The sequence below is a fragment of the Primulina huaijiensis genome, unplaced genomic scaffold (assembly GCF_012295235.1).
Source record: "Primulina huaijiensis isolate GDHJ02 unplaced genomic scaffold, ASM1229523v2 scaffold37281, whole genome shotgun sequence".
In the NCBI taxonomy this organism is placed as follows: Eukaryota; Viridiplantae; Streptophyta; class Magnoliopsida; order Lamiales; family Gesneriaceae; genus Primulina; species Primulina huaijiensis.
Window position 1 is genome coordinate 1,008,007 of NW_027358705.1, and position 20,922 is coordinate 1,028,928.

At 34.4% G+C, this 20,922-nt stretch overlaps 2 protein-coding genes and 2 long non-coding RNA genes across 7 annotated transcripts; 2 read left to right on the forward strand and 2 right to left on the reverse strand.

Annotated features, from left to right (window-relative positions):
• Nucleotides 1-10: 10 nt before the first annotated feature.
• Nucleotides 11-3,822, reverse strand: LOC140968482 (trehalase-like). 3 transcript variants are annotated; one of them, XM_073429453.1, is made up of 11 exons: nucleotides 3,162-3,821; nucleotides 2,863-2,982; nucleotides 2,665-2,780; nucleotides 2,447-2,547; nucleotides 2,266-2,375; nucleotides 2,047-2,119; nucleotides 1,765-1,938; nucleotides 1,484-1,571; nucleotides 1,007-1,106; nucleotides 589-802; nucleotides 11-472 (listed from the first exon to the last, which is right to left on the reverse strand). In XM_073429453.1, the coding sequence occupies exons 1-11, from the start codon at nucleotides 3,701-3,703 to the stop codon at nucleotides 386-388; spliced, it is 1,725 nt and encodes a 574-aa protein (XP_073285554.1). In that variant the 5' UTR covers nucleotides 3,704-3,821; the 3' UTR covers nucleotides 11-385. The 3 variants fall into 3 exon arrangements, with proteins under 3 accessions (XP_073285554.1, XP_073285557.1, XP_073285556.1); XM_073429455.1 differs by having other exon boundaries at nucleotides 424-525; nucleotides 571-802; nucleotides 3,162-3,822; XM_073429456.1 differs by lacking the exons at nucleotides 2,047-2,119; nucleotides 2,266-2,375 and having other exon boundaries at nucleotides 3,162-3,822.
• A 4,127-nt stretch (nucleotides 3,823-7,949) lies between these two features.
• Nucleotides 7,950-18,116, reverse strand: LOC140968511 (ABC transporter F family member 3). Its single transcript, XM_073429505.1, has 18 exons — nucleotides 17,774-18,116; nucleotides 16,795-17,013; nucleotides 15,881-16,070; nucleotides 15,165-15,373; nucleotides 14,880-15,038; nucleotides 14,179-14,307; nucleotides 14,009-14,110; nucleotides 13,742-13,888; nucleotides 13,568-13,630; nucleotides 12,147-12,193; nucleotides 11,943-12,002; nucleotides 11,668-11,750; nucleotides 11,288-11,382; nucleotides 9,550-9,636; nucleotides 8,920-9,007; nucleotides 8,755-8,840; nucleotides 8,274-8,336; nucleotides 7,950-8,181 (listed from the first exon to the last, which is right to left on the reverse strand). The coding sequence occupies exons 1-18, from the start codon at nucleotides 17,975-17,977 to the stop codon at nucleotides 8,059-8,061; spliced, it is 2,154 nt and encodes a 717-aa protein (XP_073285606.1). The 5' UTR covers nucleotides 17,978-18,116; the 3' UTR covers nucleotides 7,950-8,058.
• Nucleotides 18,117-19,246: 1,130 nt separating this feature from the next.
• On the forward strand, nucleotides 19,247-20,413 carry LOC140968598 (uncharacterized). 2 transcript variants are annotated; one of them, XR_012173800.1, is made up of 3 exons: nucleotides 19,247-19,457; nucleotides 19,565-19,620; nucleotides 20,118-20,413. It is a non-coding gene; the product is annotated as an uncharacterized lncRNA (long non-coding RNA). The 2 variants fall into 2 exon arrangements; XR_012173799.1 differs by having other exon boundaries at nucleotides 19,253-19,457; nucleotides 20,121-20,406.
• LOC140968599 (uncharacterized) lies at nucleotides 19,649-20,060 on the forward strand. The gene is made up of 2 exons (XR_012173801.1): nucleotides 19,649-19,790; nucleotides 19,869-20,060. It is a non-coding gene; the product is annotated as an uncharacterized lncRNA (long non-coding RNA).
• Nucleotides 20,414-20,922: the final 509 nt, after the last annotated feature.

Consider the following 20,922-nt stretch of genomic DNA (forward strand, 5'->3'; position numbering starts at 1 on the left):
TAAAAAAAATAGCCCTCAGTCAATGGACAGATATATAATGAAAGGATGATTTTGGGAAACTAACTCCTTGGAGATTGGGATGTGATGTTTCATTATTACCTTTTCAATAACATTAAATCTTCACAATTTAAGATAGTTCAAAGATAAATTTCGTTTAGATTTGTCCCTGAAATCTCAATCAAAGTTCTAATTTGTGTTTCAAAGAATGGAAGATGAATTTAGCAGGTAAAGATTGGATTTGATTCTCATCACTTAAGAATTCGCCTGGTAAGTTCAGAATTTATGGATTCAACAATTGCTTTACATATACTAGTTACATAGCAGCATGTGAACCTATCTCGACTCCTAACCCCAGAATTAAGCCGCAAATCTGTGTGTTTCTTGTTCATGAGAAGTCTAATTTTCGCTGTTCAGGCCATCCAAACTCCTCCAAGAAAGCTAAAACAACTCCATTTGACCACCCAAAACCAGTCTGCAAATGAGAATGGAAATCAACTAGGAAAGTGTTCGAAGCATGAGATACTACTATCAAATAGGAAAGTGTTCGAAGCATGAGATACTACTATATACTACTTATATACTACTTACTTGGGGTGCATATTCACCGCCGCCTCCGAAGTCTCCACATTTCTGTACATCATATTTTTCATGCATTGTCCCTGTTCTCTTGAAAGCTACGTAGTTTGTTGTCATCCATTTCACTGCAATATCTTCAGCAACAACTTTTGCTTCTTTAGAACCAGATCTCACAAGCCCTTCAACTATCATGTGTTGAAGCGGCGCCCAGCCATTCGGAAAATCCCTGATTATTTAAGCTACAACTATTTAGATTTGTAACATCACCTCATGGAAATTAAGTAACACAAGTTCATGAAAGTCGACATATATTCAAGCTATCCATTGCTCGAGTTAAAGTCAAGCCCGCGACTAGCTTGTATGTAGCTAGGCTTCTTTCAAACTCTAACTAGTTATTCTTTGTAAGAAAATGTTAAATCAAAGTTTTTACCATTGTTGTCCTGATTTTGTCAAAGAAGTCGCGATCCCAGCTGGATAGATGAGCCCTGAACTTTGGAGACTTTGCACAACTTCATCCACGGTCTTAACATCTTCATGCATGCACAAAAATTACATTATTATCTATTGATATTACACTTAAATGCCAGAAGTAGCGAGATTGAGAACCTCAAAGTAAAGAAAATGTTTATTTTTGAACGATGTCATGGTCTCATGTCTGAGTCACAAGAATCTGTGAAGTGATTATAAGAGTGGGAGATTCTCCCACCTAAAAGACTAGTCTTTGAGCGCGTTTAACTTCTCCTATCCATTTCGGCTTAAGATATTGGGTATGCTTGTTAATAACTAATGCAACGAAAGAGGGCTTTGCAAAGAGCTAGCATTGGGTTATTGTCGATATTTCACTGGTGAAAATTCCCTATTGTGAAATGTGAAGCAACAGTATATCATAAACAGAACAAAGAAAAACCTGAATTGAATGACTGGATCCACAAGGGAATGAAGTTCGAGGCAAGCACTTTCTTATTCTGATATGAAGCATTCCATATGTAAACGTCCTGAACACAAATAAAATATCAGCAACCAAATTTTTTAGAAAAAACATGCAGTTTCCCTATTTGTTTGAATACAATCTTTTAAGGGAGTAGTATAAAAAAATCATAAAAACTACCCTAAACCTCCTTTAATTATTTCATTGAAAATCGTTTATCGTCCGAAAACAAGGAAATATTCAAATCTAAGCCGCAGTACCTTTGATTCTATGTACAGCGAATCACTCAGCCAATAATCGAGCCATTGTCCCATCTCCGCATTCCACAAAATTGAATTTATGGCCTTTTTTCTAGCCTCCGCTGAGTCTCTAAAGCGTGCAGCTGTTATAGCATTCCCAGTAATACGTGCCAAAGATGATATGTCAAGTTCCATCTAAGGAGAAATGGCACAAATTAAACCATATGATCACAAGAAAATTACAAATTACAAATTACAAATTACTGAATGAACCGATATGAACTGGTTCTTTTATAATCTTACCTTGAGAATGAATGCATTCAAATCCACTGGTATGATGGATGTCGTAGCTAATGTTGTAAGATCAAATCCATTCCTTCAAAACTAAACTCAGTCAAATATCAAATACCAATGGCCAAATTCACATAGCCTCAACAAGACAAATATATATACAGAGGGCCATGTAAAAGATTATCTTTTGAAATTTTACACTGCTAAAATTCACACATACTAAACATTGACCTCATCCATCTACTGCTAAAGTCCCAACCAGATTCTGCAGCTGATGCCAATTCACGATAAAGTTGTGTTCTCTCGCAACTATTTGAAAGCTTGGAAGCCGTTTCCCTGTCCTGAAGAAACACAACCAATTCTTTAATATTGTGTATAGAATTTCAAAAAGTAAAAATAGATAATTTCGTACAATGTTTGATGACTCTGGCCTTGGTTTATCCCACATTGCATAATAGCGACATAATGTGTGACTGGAACCTTCTGCATCTTGTATCATCACCTTATGCATCCCTTCCCACAATACCAAGAACAAGAGTCAAACTCGTAAAAATACGCATGAGACATACATGCAACAACATACATTAATACATATATCCATCGCGAAAGATATTGAGCTTTTATCAATACCCGAATTCCAAAACTCGTGCTCCTTGAGCAATGCCGGAAGGGATTTTAGGACCAACTTGTAATCACGTGTCCGATTGTACACATCCATGACCATGGAACTCAGGAGAGGAGGTTGGCTGCAGACATGAGGAGTTTTAGGTAGAAAAGTAACAAAAAGGTGATCATATTGGTTCGATGATCAATAACATGTATGTATACCTCCTATTAGTGTAATAGGCCCTTGCACCATTCGGAACATAGCCGTATTCCTCGACAAGTGAAATAAGATTATAAATAATTCCTCTTGCTGTATCATACATTTTACTAGCTAACAACCCTCTGCATCATCACACCAACAAAATAAACAAGTCATCAATCGGATTGAACCAAATAGAAAGTAACCAAATTTTGTTCACTTGATCAAGTTCATCATCTTTTAAATATATATGTGCGTGCGTGCGTGCGTGCGTATGTCTCTGTGTGTGTTGTATAAATTAAGGTACAAGTGCTACACACACCTCATAACCCAATAAGAATCCCAGTAATAAACCTCCCTGAACCGTGATCCGGGAACCACAAGCGGGTTTCTGAGAGGCAGCAAAGTATAGAAGTCGGTTCTTTCGAAAACCCGATCCGAAACTTTCCTGCTCAGATTCTTCCAAAGAGAATGCACTTCCAGAGCCCACTCCCTCACCTCCATGTTCTCCACTTTGAGCAAAAATTCTTCTGGTTCCGCAACGAAATCCTCCGGCTTCACATGCATCAAACCCTCATCTGCGTCACTATTCAAATATTCCTCCACGAAACTATTGAACTCTTTAACTGTAACCGAACCATTCTCAGTTCTTGGAAGCTTTTCGAAAGCTTCTACGGTGACGCAGAGATCCTTTTTCAGTGACAGATCAACGTAGGCTTTCGGATCAAATTCCGTTTGTTGCGTATGAATCTTGAATGCAGTTTCTTGGAGGCGTTCAAGGAAAGTGATCAATGGAGTCGTGGGGATTACCGGGCTCGAATCTTTACATGACTTTGGGCATGTTTTTGATCCCTTGCTACACATGATTACTGCTATCAAATTATTGTTATTGAGAAAACAAGAAGAAAGGCTTTATATGAAATAAAATTCAATGGAGATTTTGGAGCAAAATTTGCGTTGGAATTTCAAGGATAACACGTGCAATGCTGTATATATAGGTATCTTCGAATGAAAATATAATAGTCAAATCTGTCTATATTTATATTTATAATAAAAATAATAATATTTTTGATTTAAAAAATAATAATTTTTCATTAGTGACCCATGATACCTCTCACAGAATTTTTTACAATAATATCCAGTGAAACTATCTCACAGGAGTTTTTGTGATAATATAGATAGACGTTTTTGTGATAATATAGATAGATTGACTGGTGTACGTGTTTTATGTGTAAAGAATTAGGCGTCAAAGAATGATATTATTATGTACGTGAAGAAGACGAGTTCTTACGAGGATCTGAGTCATTTTGACTGTGATTCGGTTTGGATAACTGCTATATTTTCTTTTCCTCGTATATATTATACCTACCTCTGCGAGTTTTGTATATGATTTCACCGTGTCAAGTCCATTTTACAACTCTCTTCAAATATTTTATGGGATTCACAGAAATATGATAACTTGTATATGTGGTTTTATATCTAACACTGTTTACTTATATTGTATTGTTATAAGTAAAGAAAATTTCATTTTGTTTTGTAATTTATATTTTTTAAATCATTTTATTGATTGATTTACGATCTTAATTAATATGCTAATTTGTAATTTTTTTTTCAATTTTAGTAATTTTTTATGTGAGTGATGGCATAACATAAGAAAATATAACACGACACTAAAAAATCATGATGTGTCACCAAATTTCTTGGCGTGTCGCTGAGCATAGCTGACTCTTTCGATATCATGTCAATATTTTGATGAAAATGACTAAAAAAACACAATAAGTAAACTAGTCTATAAATTGATCAATAACATGATCATAAATAAAAAAAGAAAGTGCAAATTAGATTAAAAAAATATAGAAATTCCCATTAGTAAATTATCATATTGACTTCTTTTTTTTTGTTTATAAAACAAATCGAAATTTCTTCCTTATAATAATATAATTACCTTTCTTAGCACAATGTCAAAAAGGCAACGTGTTTGATAAATTCTCACTCAAAAATAAAAAGTAAGAGTAATACGTATTAATTAATTAATCGATAACATTTTGTTTACAATGTCAAAAAGACAACGTGTTTGATAAATTCTCACTCAAAAATAAAAAGTAAGAGTAATACATATTAATTAATTAATCGATAACAGTTTGTTTACAATGTCAAAAAGGGAACGTGTTTGATAATTTCACACTCAAAAAGAAAAAGTAAGAGTAATACACATTAATTAATTAATCGGTAGCAATTTGTTTACAATGTCAAAAAGACAACGTGCATGTTTGATAAATTCCCACTCAAAAAGAAAAAGTAAGAGCAATACGTATTAATTAATTAATCGGCAGCAGTTTGTTTACAATGTCAAAAAGACAACGTGTTTGATAAATTCCCACTCAAAAAAAAAAAGTAAGAGCAATACGTATTAATTAATTAATCGATAACAGTTTGTTTGCATCTTTACATTGTATTTAAATCGACTAAAATTAGGTATATAAATGAACTAAACCGTTTGTGAGTTATTCGAAGCTCGATTCAATAAAAACTCGTTTGAATTTGTTTAATGAGGCTCGTTAAAATTAAAAAAACAAGCTAAAGCTTTAAAATATTCAGTTCGTTAGTTAATGAACATGTTCGTTGATAAATTCACGAGTTATCTCTTATAGGAAAAATAATAGTTTTGATATTTGATTTATTAATTTTGCGCATTACTTATAAAATATATAGAAAAATCTATTAAATTTATTTATCAGAATAAATTTACAAATCTTAATAATGTTATATTTTTATTTAAATATATAATTTACTTTTAATAAATTTAATGAATATTTATATTTGTTAAGTTAGTTTAGACTCGATAAAAGTTTGAATAAATTTATGAACTATTAATATATTCGTTAAATAAAGTTTCGAGTTCGACTCAATTATAAACGAATCAAATCCAAACATTCAAAAATTCGGAATAGATACATCCCTAACTAAAGTAAAACAAAAAAACCATGACATACAAAATATTCGGTATCATTTTTGTTTGCATCCAAAACAATTAATGCACGTGATACTATGACGTATGAAAGATTCGGGTCATACAAGTTTGTCCTACAATATATTTTTCGTATTAAAAGTGAATTAATTATTTTACAACAATATTTTTAAATGAATAATAAAAAAAGATTTGAAAAAGGAATTGGCATGTTAGATAAAATTTAAACAACATAAATTGAACATTACAAAGACAATTTTAACTTCGTTACAAAATTGATTATTTGATATCAATTTATAGTTCGCATGGAAGAAAAATTATACATACACAAATGTAAATTGAATAAATACTTCTGAAAAAAAAATTTCTTTTACGAGCAAACTTATGTATTACACATTAAAAAAACCAAAATCGTTTTCAACAAAGAAAAAACCGATTTTCGATTAGTTGGATCGGAAAATTATATAATAGATTTTTAAGACATGATCACATCATGTTACAATAATGACGATATTACATATCAGAGGCAAAGGGACATAAAAGTTCATTTCCTGAAATTATTATTTTGCGGACATATTTCCGTTTTCTGCCGGAGGAGATTAATGGCATTTCAAAATGAAAATGAAGCAAACCCCGACCAGGCCGGGAGATTCTACGTTGTACTGGAAGTTACACTACTCGGTGTAGCATTCACCCTTCGTTCGGTACACAAGCCGCATGGATTTGTGTTCATTATCCGAACATAAAACACATACATTCCCGTTCAAAAATTTAGTAGCACGTAACTACAAGATATTGAATCAGCCAAAAACCAAGGACACCGGCCCAAATTCTATCAAAAGAAGTGTGATGGATAACCTATACAACAGATAAGTGGACATGAAACTACGTACTGCCAGTTGAGCATAAGATATGAATGTTAAAATAAAGGCTAAATGAGAAGGAGATAGGGAAGCACAAGATGTAGGTGGTTCTGAGTAATGAACGATGGACTGAAACTTACAACTCTCCTCTGAACGATCTTGTCAACAGGATTTCTTCTCGAGATCACATGGGGTGCCAAGAGAGGTACAACACACCCGACGACATAGAGCTGTCGTTTAGATTAGTCCCGCTCCTGCATGCATGTGAAGGACTGAGTCTTTAAAGTAGTTGTGCAAGCAAGATTAGAAAATAAAGTCAAGTCACTCACGATAATCAGGGTAGCATCACGACTATCTCACGACTACCAACTCCTTTAAAACACTTTGAACAACTCCCTAAAGAGGTAAAAGTTAGTTACACTCCACGTATTATCTCTATGCAAACAAGTGTCTCGCCAAGAAGTCCACACTAAGTCATAAATTTGATGTCCAATTTTCATCCTACGCTTGAGAATCCACCCGATGCTACAACCATACATCTAACCCGATGCTACGACCATACATAATGAGAACAGGTGTCTAATTTTTCGAATAAAAATTTGCAATGAGATATAGTTCACAGTAAAATTGAATTTATAGCTATTAAAAGTGAAGAATGTGTATATAATATTTTGAATAAAAGTTTGGAATTTGAATTGAGATATAGCTCACACTAAAATTGAAATTTAAGCAATTAAAGAAGAATATGCATCTAATGTTTTGAATAAATGTGGAATTTGAAATGAGATATAGTTCGCGATAATGAAATTTTGAATGCATGCTTCGTTAATTTTTTTTCTTATTATTTATTTGTTACGTATTTTGTATATATTATTATTGGTGAGATGATTATGAATCTAATATATGGTCGTTAAAATAATGATTAAAAAGAAAAAACAACTCCCCATATTTAATATCAAATAAATTAAATAAATATTAAACTATGAATTTTTAAATCATTTTATACCTATTACAAAAAAATTAATAATACTTTTTAATGTTCTTTTATTTAAATAAATTTTAATGTTTTTATTTATAACTTAAAAAATAAAATTATTAGTGTTATAATTTGTGAAATCGAATTCATCGTAACGAATTAATACTTTTATTTATATAGAATGGTGACAAATATATGATATTGATATTTAATCAATATAATTTTATTATTAATCTTAAAATTTAATTATTTGTAATATAATTAACTTATAATACATGTATCTGACAATATATAACATCATTCAAAAAATTACGGATGATATTGAAATGAAAGAAAACTGATAATATGGTGGCGGCGGGTTTTGTTCGATTTGTTTGGTAAATTAAAAACAATTCATCAATAATCAGTGTAACTAAGATGACTGCACGACCTTCTTGTAATCTTGGAATGTTCCCTCGAATGGTGTCACCCTACCTTCTGAGACGCTCCATAGTTGCTCAACACTTCCAGATATCAAATGTTCATCGTGACTCACCTGCACGCGCCGACGTACGATATAGATTTAAATGTTTAAACAACCATGCGCACCATATTATAAGTAAAATTTCATATGAACTTTAGCAATACCATTAACACGCCTCCTTGAAACAAGACGAGACCTTGGATCAAAGCTTCCACTGCATCCAAATCCTATAATTTGATAATTAGTCGTTAGTAGTTTTTGCAGGCATACGGCTGGGGTTGGACAATCAAGGATCCTAAAATAATGGTGCTAGAAGATCTCCTGTGATAACCCCACCCCCCACCCTCGCTCCCTCCCCAACATCGGGGTTAGATTCAGATATCCATACTGAATAAGCTTAACAGCTTTCCAACAACAATAGGAAAACAAATACAGTCAGAAGAAGGTTTCACAGCCTAAATGGATAGGGCATATTTTAATCTGACTCTTACGCCACTAAAATCAAGAAATACTTGAACGCGAGAAACCCATGCGAAGGAGTTGTAAGCAATTTATTAACAGCATGCTAGGCAAGCCAATCACACAATGACAAAGCGTATGACACGTAAATGTGCAAAAAGAAGACACAAGCATAAGGGAGCTTACAAGATGATTGGACGGCTCGTCAAGCAGTAAAATATGTGGCTTTTTGAATGTTATCTTCGCAAATGCAACTCTGCTTTTCTGACCACCTAAAATCTCAAATAAAAAGCATCTCAAGAACACGGGGTAGGATTTAACGAGAAATTCAACACATGGGAAAAACAATACCTGATAGTGTATACATAGGTTGTAGGGCAAGATTCCCAGTTATGCCTAATGAACCTAAATGACCTCTTAACTTCTGTTCAGGCACTCCCTGCAGATCATAGCCGCATGTTTAAAAACGATGAAGATTCAGGATCAATTAAGGATTGCAGATTGCTCTTTACTAATTTAGTAGCAGAGGAACTCAAGGGTAGAACACAATAGCTTTCAAATACAAAGTCAAAGGGAAGACAAATACAAATGCTATTCAATTTTATTTGTATTTATTAATACTTACACTCGGTAATCGTTGACAAATAACAAGGTTATAAAATTGGCTAGGCGTTAGTCGGGCACCAGCCCAACGCCTAGCGCCTAGGCCGCCTAGGCGGGGACTAGACGCCACTAATCGGATTCTACAATATCAAAACATAATAAATCATATACTAGAACTTCAACAATTGAAGGATTTGATTCTACAAGGATTTTTCCATGTAGCAAAAATTTTCCAATTTAAATCGCTAATTGCAAAGCCTTTGCCAATATATTTAAAGCCCCAAGTGCAAGCCTGGTGTCCCTAATAAATAAAGACACTAAACAGGTGAGCTTATTGAAATGAACTTGCACTTCTCAATTATCTAAATCAAGATTTACCGGAAAGCAGCGCATCATATAAAGAAGCGGATTTGAAGAGAGATCTAGCCCATCAACATGATGTTGACTAAAAACTGCAATGCGAACCTGAAAAGAAAAAATAAATAAATCAAACAGCAAAAAGACTAGGTTAATCGGCAAGTTAAAAGAACAGTCCGCAGCAAGTAATTCATCTGGTAAAAGAAGATATACCAATAAATTATTAATTTTGAAAACAAAACATAGCATAACAACCTAGCACATTTAATCCTACCGATAAAAAAGATCAGAACATAAGCAAGCATATTAACAAAAACACAATGAAACTGTTAAGTGCAATTGTAGCACTTATATTATCTTTTTTTTTGAAATGATATTGTCTGTTATCGAGCAGAATTATGCGTTTTGGTATTTGTTGTATTGTGCAGGAATTTAAGCAACAACTATTTTTATGATGTAAAAAGGCGCGCAATGGGTCGAAAAGATGGAAGAGAAAGCCTTAAGGAAGGAGGAAAGATGAGAATTCAGAAGCAGTAGCGCAACCGCGCTACCTTTCACAACGCCCGCACTATTCTTCACAAAATAATACTTCAAGACAGTCCAGCAGAGCAGGTGCGCTGAAAAGACAGTGCACCCGCACTACTCGTCGGAAATTTTAGGAACTCAGACAAAAATGCAAGCTCACCCGTGCTACATTTCCAGCACACCCCCGCTATACAAAGAAAAAAACCATATTCAGGACAGATTCAGCAGCGCACCAGCATTGCGTGTCGTGGACAACAAGGAAACGTCAGATTTTTAAAAGCCAAACCCCAGCCGACTTTTGGGGGAACATCCGGGGACGCAAATCGCATTGTTATCTCTTTTCCCTTGAATTTCTACGATGTTTGAGAACATGCTTTGGTGTTTTATTATTTTCATCGTTTATTCTAGAAAAACGACAAAGCTTGACTTAAAACCATGTCTTTGATCGATTATTATATTTTGGTTTTTCATATAGTTTATCCGTGTTTTCTTGATTTAATTGTATTAAATTAATTGATCATTAGTAGAATTGTTATATTTATTTGAAATCTAACACTGGAAAGAGGATATTTTGAATAGGAACGTAAGAAAATACATTGTGAAAATTTATAGAGTTCGGGAGATCTATAATTCCATTGAAATCTCTTGAAGAATCGTTGTGTGAACTAAATTATTTGATATTTGATTTCCGATACGGATATCGAGATTGATTTTGAATAATAGCTTTTATTCAACACTCGAGAGAGTGGGTTGAAAATAAATATGGATTCTAGGCTAATAAACTAAAAAGATTCATTAAATAGAAATTAAGATAAATAAGACATAGTGAATGGTCTAGTGAAATCGAACCTATAAAACTCATTTCATGTTGATTTATCCATATTTATTTATCATCTTGTTGGTTATTTCTATTTAGCTTATTGTCAAACTCGATATCTGATTCTCTAAATAAAATTAGGATTATTTTAACTAAAGTACTTAGTGCGAATACAGATTTTCAATCCTCATGGGAAAATATCTACTCGTCATATATTAAAACTTGACATCGTACGTTTGCCAAAGAAAATCACGTAACAGAAACACATGGTGAAGCATTGGATAAAAAGAATCACCATAATTAAAATATTAGAATTTTCTAGACGAATTGAGTCAATAACATCCAGTGAAATTGAAGAGTGAAAAAAGGAGGCAGCGACTTTTTCAGAAGATGACAATCGAGGAATAAAAACAATACCTTTGCTGAACGGAACACTGTCCCTGAACTAGGCTGAAGCTCTCCAGAAATAAGTTTGAGTATGGTTGACTTTCCAATCCCATTAGGGCCAACCACTGCAAAATTAGTGGTTGTGTTCATCGTCTACAAATATTGTGATTCTAAGATATTTAAAACAAACTCTACTATCTAAATATACGGATTCCTCAAATACAATAAGGACACTCCCTAAGCAGAAAGAACCAGAAAACCAAACTCCACGAGTTTTAACATTTTTTCCAATATCATGATAGTAATATGTAATCCTTTTCTTTACCCAGAGTAAAAATTTGTAAATAGAAGTTTCCAACAGCACAATAGTAAAAAAGGAAGACTGTTTAACAACTTCAAAAAGGACTCACTGGCTATTCGGCTATCAAGATCTATTCCAAAATTCAAATTCTTAAACAATATTGGGCCTCCAGGATATCCAAAAGATGCATCACTGCAATGATTACAAGGATAACATTGGATGATTAGTCTATATAAATGACAGAAATACGTGCAAAAAATTTATTGCTTGGACAGAAGTGAAACTTTAGAGATTGTGCTCGTTAGATCAACAGATAATTTAAGGGAGACGATTAATCGATGCACAAGGAACTTAAGTGGTAGTTTTAAATATCAGAAAATGAACCTGAAGCTTATGATTGGTGGGCCTGGTCTATCATCGGGAGATGGAAATTCAAACTTGTAGCTGCACATAACAATATTGGTAATAACACAGAGAGGTGAGTAAACTATATAAATTCCACCTTTCAAGATGTTCACAAGTTTGAAAACGATAAACCTAGATAGCATACAAATAAAATAACAGAAATGTTAATTAACAATTTCATACTCAGGGTCATTGATAATGGCATCCACATGACCCATGCGGTCCAAAGCCTGAAAATAAATGTATGGAGAGAATGATAAGTATACAACATAAGTTTAAATCAGAACAGGAAATGGATAGTATTTCACATGTATATGGCACAATAATTAAGATTGTGATGACCTTGTCAACTTTCATCCCATTAACCCAACCATTACTAGGAGTTATAACCGCAAGGATTATGAGGTCGTTAAGAGGAGTTATAACCGCAAGGATTATGGGGGCAGATAGCCAGTTACAGAGTTGATTGTGGGGGGAATTAAAGGAGATAAGGGAGGAGTTATGGAGGCCAATCATGGGGATTATCGTGGGCTAGTAGTGGGTAGTTAATGGAGATCACGCGAGGTAATATTGGGTGGTAACCACCACTTTCCACCCCTATAAATACCCAACAAGTTCCATGGTAAAGGCACACCCATAAATTCAAGCAAATTCTCGTATATAACACTTCATGCTGCGAAAAAGGCAACCTTTTGAAGTGCTAACTTCTAAAGGTCTTCAAACACTCCGGGAACCAATAGTTAACAATCGTAAGTGGGCTTCGCATTAAAATCCATATTTCCGTGTTAAAACCGACCGATTATATATACGTATGTTTTTAAAATATGAGTTTTCTGCACTTCTGTTATAAGATTGTTGTTTTAACACTGTATGAACTAAATAACAGGAATACATATTCTGATTGCTAACTCCTCTTGATTCTTAATTACTGACATCACCCTCAGATGAATAACACATAGGGGACAGTTTAGCCGCGAGGGATATAATTTAATTCAATGCTTATTTTTATATGAAATCTTGTTTAGATATATGTTACGATAGTTATGATACTTAACATGGATATTTTATGTTTCGTTTTAAAAACTGAGAGGATTATCCCCCGCTTATCGAGTGTTTCCTCTCGTCACTCACTCACTCCCTTCCGGATGAGAATGAGAACAATTAGAGGAGCGGATGGCAGATCTGTTGTGCAATGAATGATATGAGAAATGTTGTTGATGTTATGTCATTTTAAGTTTTTAGGTTCCAATTCTGTTGCTTAAGAAACCTGCTACTGTTTATGTTTTAATATGTTTTTTCCGCTGAATTTCGATTAAATTTCGGTTGTAAAGACAATGTTTTCAGTTTTCATGGAATGAATAGACTGGTTTTATAATTTTTTACTACTGAGGCTTGTTTTCGATATATAATTTGTAAACAACACTGGTGTCATCAGCTCCAAGTTCGGGGCGTCACAAAGATGATAACAGCTAAAAATAATGGTCATTAAATTATCATTTGCTCCGTCGTTAGATTACCCAGTTTGAACAAATTATAGTAAGATTAAGATATAAGACCTCTCCATCATCATAATAAATTGTAGCAACAAAAAATTATAAAAGTACCTTGATTCTTGATTGGACAAGAGATGCACGCTTCGCATTGTAGCGGAACTTGTCAATAAATGACTGTAGCACAACATTTTAGAAATGACATGATTGTTAAAATCCCACACAGAATAAAATGAACGATTGAAGTCCCAATACAGATAACATAGCAAATGGAAATGAACAAATAACCTGCATGTGAGATCTTGCTCGTTCATTTGACTCAAATGCTTTTTGTTGGTTTTTGAGCTGTTCTTCCCTTGTTCTCTCAAATATATCATAGTTCCCCCGATAAGCAGTAAGTTGTTGTCCTTGAAGGTGGAGGATATCGGTGACCACCTATAAGAAGTGATCGACAAATGGTAAGTCACATAGTATACGAGTGAAGTGCCAAAGTAACAATTACAGACAGGTTGCTGGCTAATTTCAAGAAATTAACAAACTGGAGAGAACTCATACAGTATTCAAAAACTCTCTAGCATGCGAAACCACGATAAATGTCTTTGGCCATTTCACTAGGTAAGATTCCAGCCACAAAACAGCATGTAGATCAAGATGATTCTGCCATAAAAGAAAATATGAGTTACTAGCATTGTGTAAGCCTGCAAAGGGCATGATGCATAACGTACCGTTGGTTCATCAAGAAGTAACAGATCGGGCTCAATAAACAAGGCACGAGCAAGCGCTATCCTCATTCTCCATCCTCCAGAAAAAGTTTTAGTTGCCTTATGCTGCATGTCTGGAGAGAAACTGAGACCCTGAAAAGGTGTTATAGAACCATAAATGTCGATTAAATGGCACCATTAAGCATAGGAAATGTGGTAAATCATCAATCATCTTGTAAGATAGACACAATAACCATTAAAAGATTACCCCGCTGAGGGTAAACTGAGAACAATGTCTACAGTAACAGGTAACTCAAGAAGGACAGTAAGAAAAGAACATAGGGAAGTTCCATTAATAAGACATCACCGCAATAGGCTCGAAGTAATGGTTCACAAAAAACTCACAAGTAATATTTTCTGAAGAGGACATAATTAACCGGAAAGATACATGGCTATAAAAAGAAAGATGAAGGAAAATAACCTGCCACAGGCCACTACAGGAAAACAAGGAACAAGTACATCCGTCTCAGCACGTATCATTACAAAAAAGGACAATGCTTAGAACCATCAAATGTGATAACAAAAAGTTCAGAAAATACTTCAAAACTATCTCAAAACTGAAACCAGCAGATACTGCAACATTTGCATCAATTAGTTAGTTATCAATGATACTGTGAATCAATAACTCCATAATCAAAGTTCAGAAAGATTTAAGGAAAACTAACCGCAAGAATGGAAGCTGCTCGTGCCTCTGCAGAATAAGCATCAATAAGCTCAAGCCTTTTATATATCTCTTCAAGTCTTTGCGCAATGGCATTTTTGTCAAACCTTCCATCCAGTTCACCATTACTCTTCCCACGGTCCTCCTCCAGGTCCATCTCTCTCTAAAGGAGAAATGATTGACATATGGGTTAAAAGCAAATTGAGGCAATTACAACAATAGTGAAGTCAGACGCCATGGTTAAGTTATGCAACAAATCATTTTCTAATTGGAACTAGGAACTTTAAACCTGTAATCCAAGAAGATGAGATTCTTCTTCCAAAAGTCGGATTCTTTCAACGTCAGAATTCAAAACACATTGCAGGGCCGAAGTATCATCACCAACCACTTCTTGCTCTACATGTAATATCTGGCAGTTCTTGGGAATGCCCTCAATAGCATGCAAGGCCATGTATCTCAGAAATGTTGTTTTACCAGTACCATTCCTTCCAACAAGGCCTGTGATCAGAAAAGAATTATCCAAAGGCATAAAAGTACTTTAGAGAGGTAAAATTATTAAAATACATAACAACATATATCGATGTGATTTTCCTAAAGATTTTATAGTTCAATTCATTCTCTTTTGTAAATTTACGTAAAGAGTTGCAGATAAGTGCAAAAGGAAACTGATTAGCCTCTTCAGTAAGTACTCACAAAAATGCTTGCAAGCACCAAACAACTTGCATGCATTAGCTCATACTCTAGGAAAAATATATTAGACTCATAAGGATGATATGGGAGGTAAAAATAACTTCGCACGAGATCGCTAAAAATGACTTGGATACCACTGTTACTTTAAATAAAAATGAATAAAAAGGGGAGGCAATATCCACAAAACCAATCCCAACTGATTTGGTAAAACGTCGGATGATGATGATGATGATCTGTCAAGCATTCGTCTTCACAACTACAAACAAGAAGAAGCACCATGTGTTTTCAAAATGAAAGTCAAAGTGTCGAACTAACCATAGTGTCGTCCATAAGACAAAGTCAGACAACCATCAACAATAAGATCACGTCCCCCAACAGACACATTGAAGCCCTCCATGTGAATATCTCTAACAGCTGGGCCTTCATTAAAGTCATGATTAACAACAGCAGAAGGCATGCCGGCTTTGACTGCTTCCATTTCCTCTAAGTGTGTTTGGTATTGTGCCTGTACAATGCAGTGCTGTATAAGAAAACATACTGGAAGTCTGGAACAGATAAGGTCGTCATTACCATTTCCATCAAACCATTCCCAATCTATTCATGGAAAGAACAGGAGCTGAAGAAAGTAAAATAAGAAAAACTACACTCTCGTGCATATGAAAAGACAGAAGAAAATCCTAGAGTAACCAACAGTTTTTCAAAAACAAATGTTTGACCAAAAAGATAATGTGGACAACTGGACCTCCACCGTCTTTACACATTAGAAAAGACAGACGAGTGCATGCTTCAACCATCCATAAATTGAACCAAAAGTTCTAGAGACATTTCAATTTCGAATATTAATTGCAAAGTACTTTGCACTTGGACTCAAATCTGCAGAGTTGGGTTGTAAGAATAGGAGGAAGAGAATGGGCAGGAGCATGGACATGTAGATGGGCACTCCAGGAGTAAAAAATTTCGAATATGAAAGCATCCAAGCAAATTGAAAACAACTAAACGCAATTAACTCGATAATATTGGGAGAGGAGAATTTTAACAACTATTATTAGCCATTAAGATATAGTGTGATCCAAAAAATTGTTATTACCAGCACTTGTCATGTTTTAAAATTTGAGTCAAGTCTGCCTGAAAAATAAAATTCCCGCTTCAGTAGTGAGATGCTACTCTAAGAATTACTCTGAATTGCCTTAAAGAAGATATTTATATTGTAGTTTTATTTTTTCAGTTACCTCTCTCTGGCGCTCCTCCTTTCTCTTCCTCCTTTCAATCTTCATCTTATCACGCTCAGTCAGCAAAGGGCCATCCACAGGCTCTGGCTTCTTCTTTGGAGCTTCTTCTTCTTCATCCATTCCGTCATACATTCTCAATGGTGTCGACAGACTTCTCACTGTAGGTTTTTCTTTCACCAATCCATGCTTCCCAAATTTTTCAGACAGTCTACTACAAACCTGTGACGAAACTTCAAAACATCAATTGCAACGTAGAGATAGTTTAGACATGCAGCGAGTAATGAATCTAAAGTTTCATTGTGCTAAGCAACTACATCTTCGACAATGAATTGGAGGGATTATTATTTTATTTATTGGAAAAGGTCAATGCCATATAAATAAGAATTCCCACATTAATAAAATTATGAAAGAAATATATTTTGTTTGCAATAAATAAACAGTAACGTTAATTAATTATTGATTCTTGTTTGATTTTCTTCAATGGCGTGATTCTGCTGATGATACATCATAACAATAGTTCAACAATGTTGCCAGAAACCTAAACGGTGATTAGTAAAAGCAAAATAAAAATGCAAATAACAATAATAATAACATTACCCTACGACAAAAGTCTTCCAATGTGCAGACATACTGACTCTAATCAGACTAAAGTTTCATTTAACCCACATCATGTTTCATCACAATGCAAAACTAACAACTAAACAAAGTAACTCGACACGAGAAATCACAATAGCCAAGAGGAAACATCAGAGTGGACTTATTTTAGAGATAAATGCTTAAGCAGTGTTTTCACTCACAAAATAATAGATTTAACAGAAAAATTTATAAGAATTCTACGATCAGGTTCAAAATGGAAAGAAAATGCAACGTTGCCATCACGTGATTAAAGTATATCTAATTAAAACAAAAATCCAAAAGAAAATACAAATACACAATCAAATGAACAGCTTAAATGATAATGTTCTGTCGTGGACGTTACCAAGCGGCACTCAGAGTAGTCATCAACGCAGGCAGAATCAACTAGAAGCTCTCCGAGGGCTTCGAAGGCACCTTCGCCGTCGGGGCCGAAATCGAAATCCTCGTCGGCAAGAACGTTGATGATGTAATCAACGATTGGTTGGTCCACATCGTCCACGCGTGGGCCTAGCACCTCATGAACCACGGCGCTCGCCACCTCCGTCATCTTCGTTCCCAGGCGGATTACCGTAACACGAAAAGATTTATGGGGAGTTTAGGACCACACTAGACATTAGCTACTAAGACGACAGCGTTTCGTGGATTTTTCTTTTCATTCTCTGTTTGGGCGATGGGGGCCAGGGGGCTGGAAGAGGAATAGCTTATCGGCCCCTCAACTTTAGAGAAATAATAGTATCACCCCTGATTAGTTTTAAAGAATTTTTTCGCCGGAACGAATATGATGTGAAATGTGTGTGTTGTTTTTTGTAGAATTTTTTAGTGGACCAACACTGATAATAATTTGATATAATTTATAAAAATATCATAAACTGAATCCAACATTGCCACATTGACATCTCAACTCTTATCTTCGACTGATCGAAATTTTCAATCGTTGTGATTTATTGAGCTTCTGACTTTATTTTTGGACTGATTTTTTTATTTTTGGACTGATTTTTGTTGGAACTTAATGTTAAGAATTCATGGCACTATTTGAATTCCTTGTTGATTTTTAGTCAATGAATATTATAAGTAAAAAAAACAGTTTGATTGAGATCATTTATCAAATAACTCAGCTCACTTAACAAATTAAACAACAATATATCATTTTGGCAACTTTAGGTGACTTGCAACACGCTAGCTGTCAAAGATCATTTGCCCTTGTCGTAAGGGTGAGGTTCAAATGTCACAAAATTATGCTTCAAATTCGTTTATGGGTCCAAGTGGGAAGGCTGTGCGTGCAACTGTCGAACCTGCCCAATTAGGTTATCCCCAAATTTGTTGATGTGACGGCCACAGTTTCGTTCACTTTGTAAATGGTACCCAATCTAGCTAGATGTATTAACAAACAACATATAGTGGAAACAACTTTTAGATAGTTGCATCTTCGATGTCTCCTCCATCCAAAGTGCTTTCTGTCCAACCACACGATCATGCATGCCAAAGAGTTGAAATTCAAGTCCCTCCTTTTTTTTTATCTAACGATTATACATCAGGAGTTAAACTCTGACCTACTTCATTTGATTTGCGAGATCTTGATTTTGATTTAGAGTATATTCTCCATCTTTGATCGGTGATCGTGTAATATCTATCTATCGATGAGTTTTTCATCATAAATATTTTTCTATGGTGGTGAATGTGTCGCTCTATTAATCACTGATATTTATTATCAAGCAGCTTGTAGTTTAGACATGATTTTGGCATTATCCCAACCATATGGGTAATTATTTACAACAACGAAACTAAGTTTTTTGTACTCTATATAGCATGGCATGGTTGACTTTGAAAGAGAAAAATCATAGTGGGAATTTGGTTTCTGAAATTCATTCAACAAGGCTTTTGAGTGATAATATGGACGTATAAAAAAAAGCACACAGAAGTCCATTCGCATAAATGTAAAGTAATCGTAAAAATCCTCAAAACATGAAGGAACGAACTTCCTCTCGTATTTCTCATAATATTGGCATCTTCTTGTCTTTTTTCTCTAGGTTGTGATAACTCTTTCAAATCTCATTAGTGCTTTTGAGATAATTTGAGACTAATTTTTCGATACATGATGACTACTAAAAGAGCCATGTTGTTATCTGTTAAACAGGCCAGGAATATCATGAACTCGAAGACATAGAAAGGTTCCCTAATCTTCATCGTAAGGTATGTAACAAGCACACGCACACATATATATAGATAGATAGATAGATAGATAGATACACACATATATAAAGCATAGTTCGTCGTTGTATAGAATCGCATAAATCTAAAAACTTTTTTTTTCTTTAATCACAAGCAATCGAATCAATGGTTACCTTATTATGTCATGTTTAGTATTAGATTACAAGAAAAATGTAAAACAATCATGTATATTTGGTTTCATAAGTTTCTTAAAGTATTGAAAAATTGAGATATGAAATAGATATAGACCGATTAAATAGGATTTCCCTTGTACATACGGGCCCTTTGGTTGAGGCATAGCATTATTTATAATTTTCTCCAAAATTGAAATTAACTAACTTGGTACATATGTACGTAACTCAAGTTCCAATTGGTGGTTTAGCGACAATTAAAAAATGTTATATATCTGCATTATTTAATTTTTTTTTAAAATTAAATATGTACGTACGTGCATGCAGGTGGATTTTGTGGTAACCCAGCAGGTGATGAGGGAGCTGATTGCAGTGTTAGATTACTGCGAAGGGGGAGCAAACACCGCGCACGATCCCGGCAAAGGCAAACATCGTTAAATTTAGTGTTGCCACTTAATAACGACTGGTGTTTAATGTGATCAGAAATTAATATTTTATGAAGATAATTAATATGGCTAAAGAAAGTTGTTAAGTTTATTGTTTCATGAATATTGTTTAATGTATGCCTCAAGAATTTAATTTGACAAAAGATTTATATGAAAAATTCATACATAATCATGACATGCCAGCATGCATTTTCAAAAAGCCAACCAGACAACCGCCTTAATCACATTTCAAGTGAAGTAGTGGATAATCTTTTAAACATGTTATCAGTATACCTATCAACTGAGCTTTCTAATTTTGTCTTTATTGAATAATATTAGTCTTCCAACTGATTTCTTGAACCATCGTCATTTGATTCAGTTTTGTTTACATTCTTCCTCCCAAACGTAAATGTACGTTGATTTTAATTGAAACGAGGATAACGTTTACACTCAGAGCTTTTCTCTATGCATAGTTAAAACTTTGAACTTTGGTGTGAAGTCGTTATTCATGTGAGTACGTGACCCTTTTAGTCTACTACCATTTGATTTGAAGTTTTGTTAATTATTATACATGAAACGTACATATTATGTAGTTTTCAGAGACTCGGTGTAATGCTAGTTTTGTAACTTGAAAGTTCATACTCTTTTGAATATTTTCAAATGGTTCCACAAATCTTAGCCTCACCTTTTAACTCTTGCCCAAGTGCGCATAGCTAAGTGTACATGTG

Coding starts and splice junctions, on each gene's coding strand:
- LOC140968482 (XM_073429453.1), bottom strand. CDS start 3,703: ATGTGTAGCAAGGGATCAAAAACATGCCCAAAGTCATGTAAAGATTCG. Junction 2,781..2,862: donor GCCTATTACACTAATAGGAG/GTATACATACAT, acceptor TCATGTCTGCAG/CCAACCTCCTCTCCTGAGTT. Junction 2,376..2,446: donor GGCCAGAGTCATCAAACATT/GTACGAAATTAT, acceptor GTGTTTCTTCAG/GACAGGGAAACGGCTTCCAA.
- LOC140968511 (XM_073429505.1), bottom strand. CDS start 17,977: ATGACGGAGGTGGCGAGCGCCGTGGTTCATGAGGTGCTAGGCCCACGC. Junction 16,071..16,794: donor AGGAGGAGCGCCAGAGAGAG/GTAACTGAAAAA, acceptor TGCATTGTACAG/GCACAATACCAAACACACTT. Junction 9,008..9,549: donor ATATGATGCGCTGCTTTCCG/GTAAATCTTGAT, acceptor TATGATCTGCAG/GGAGTGCCTGAACAGAAGTT.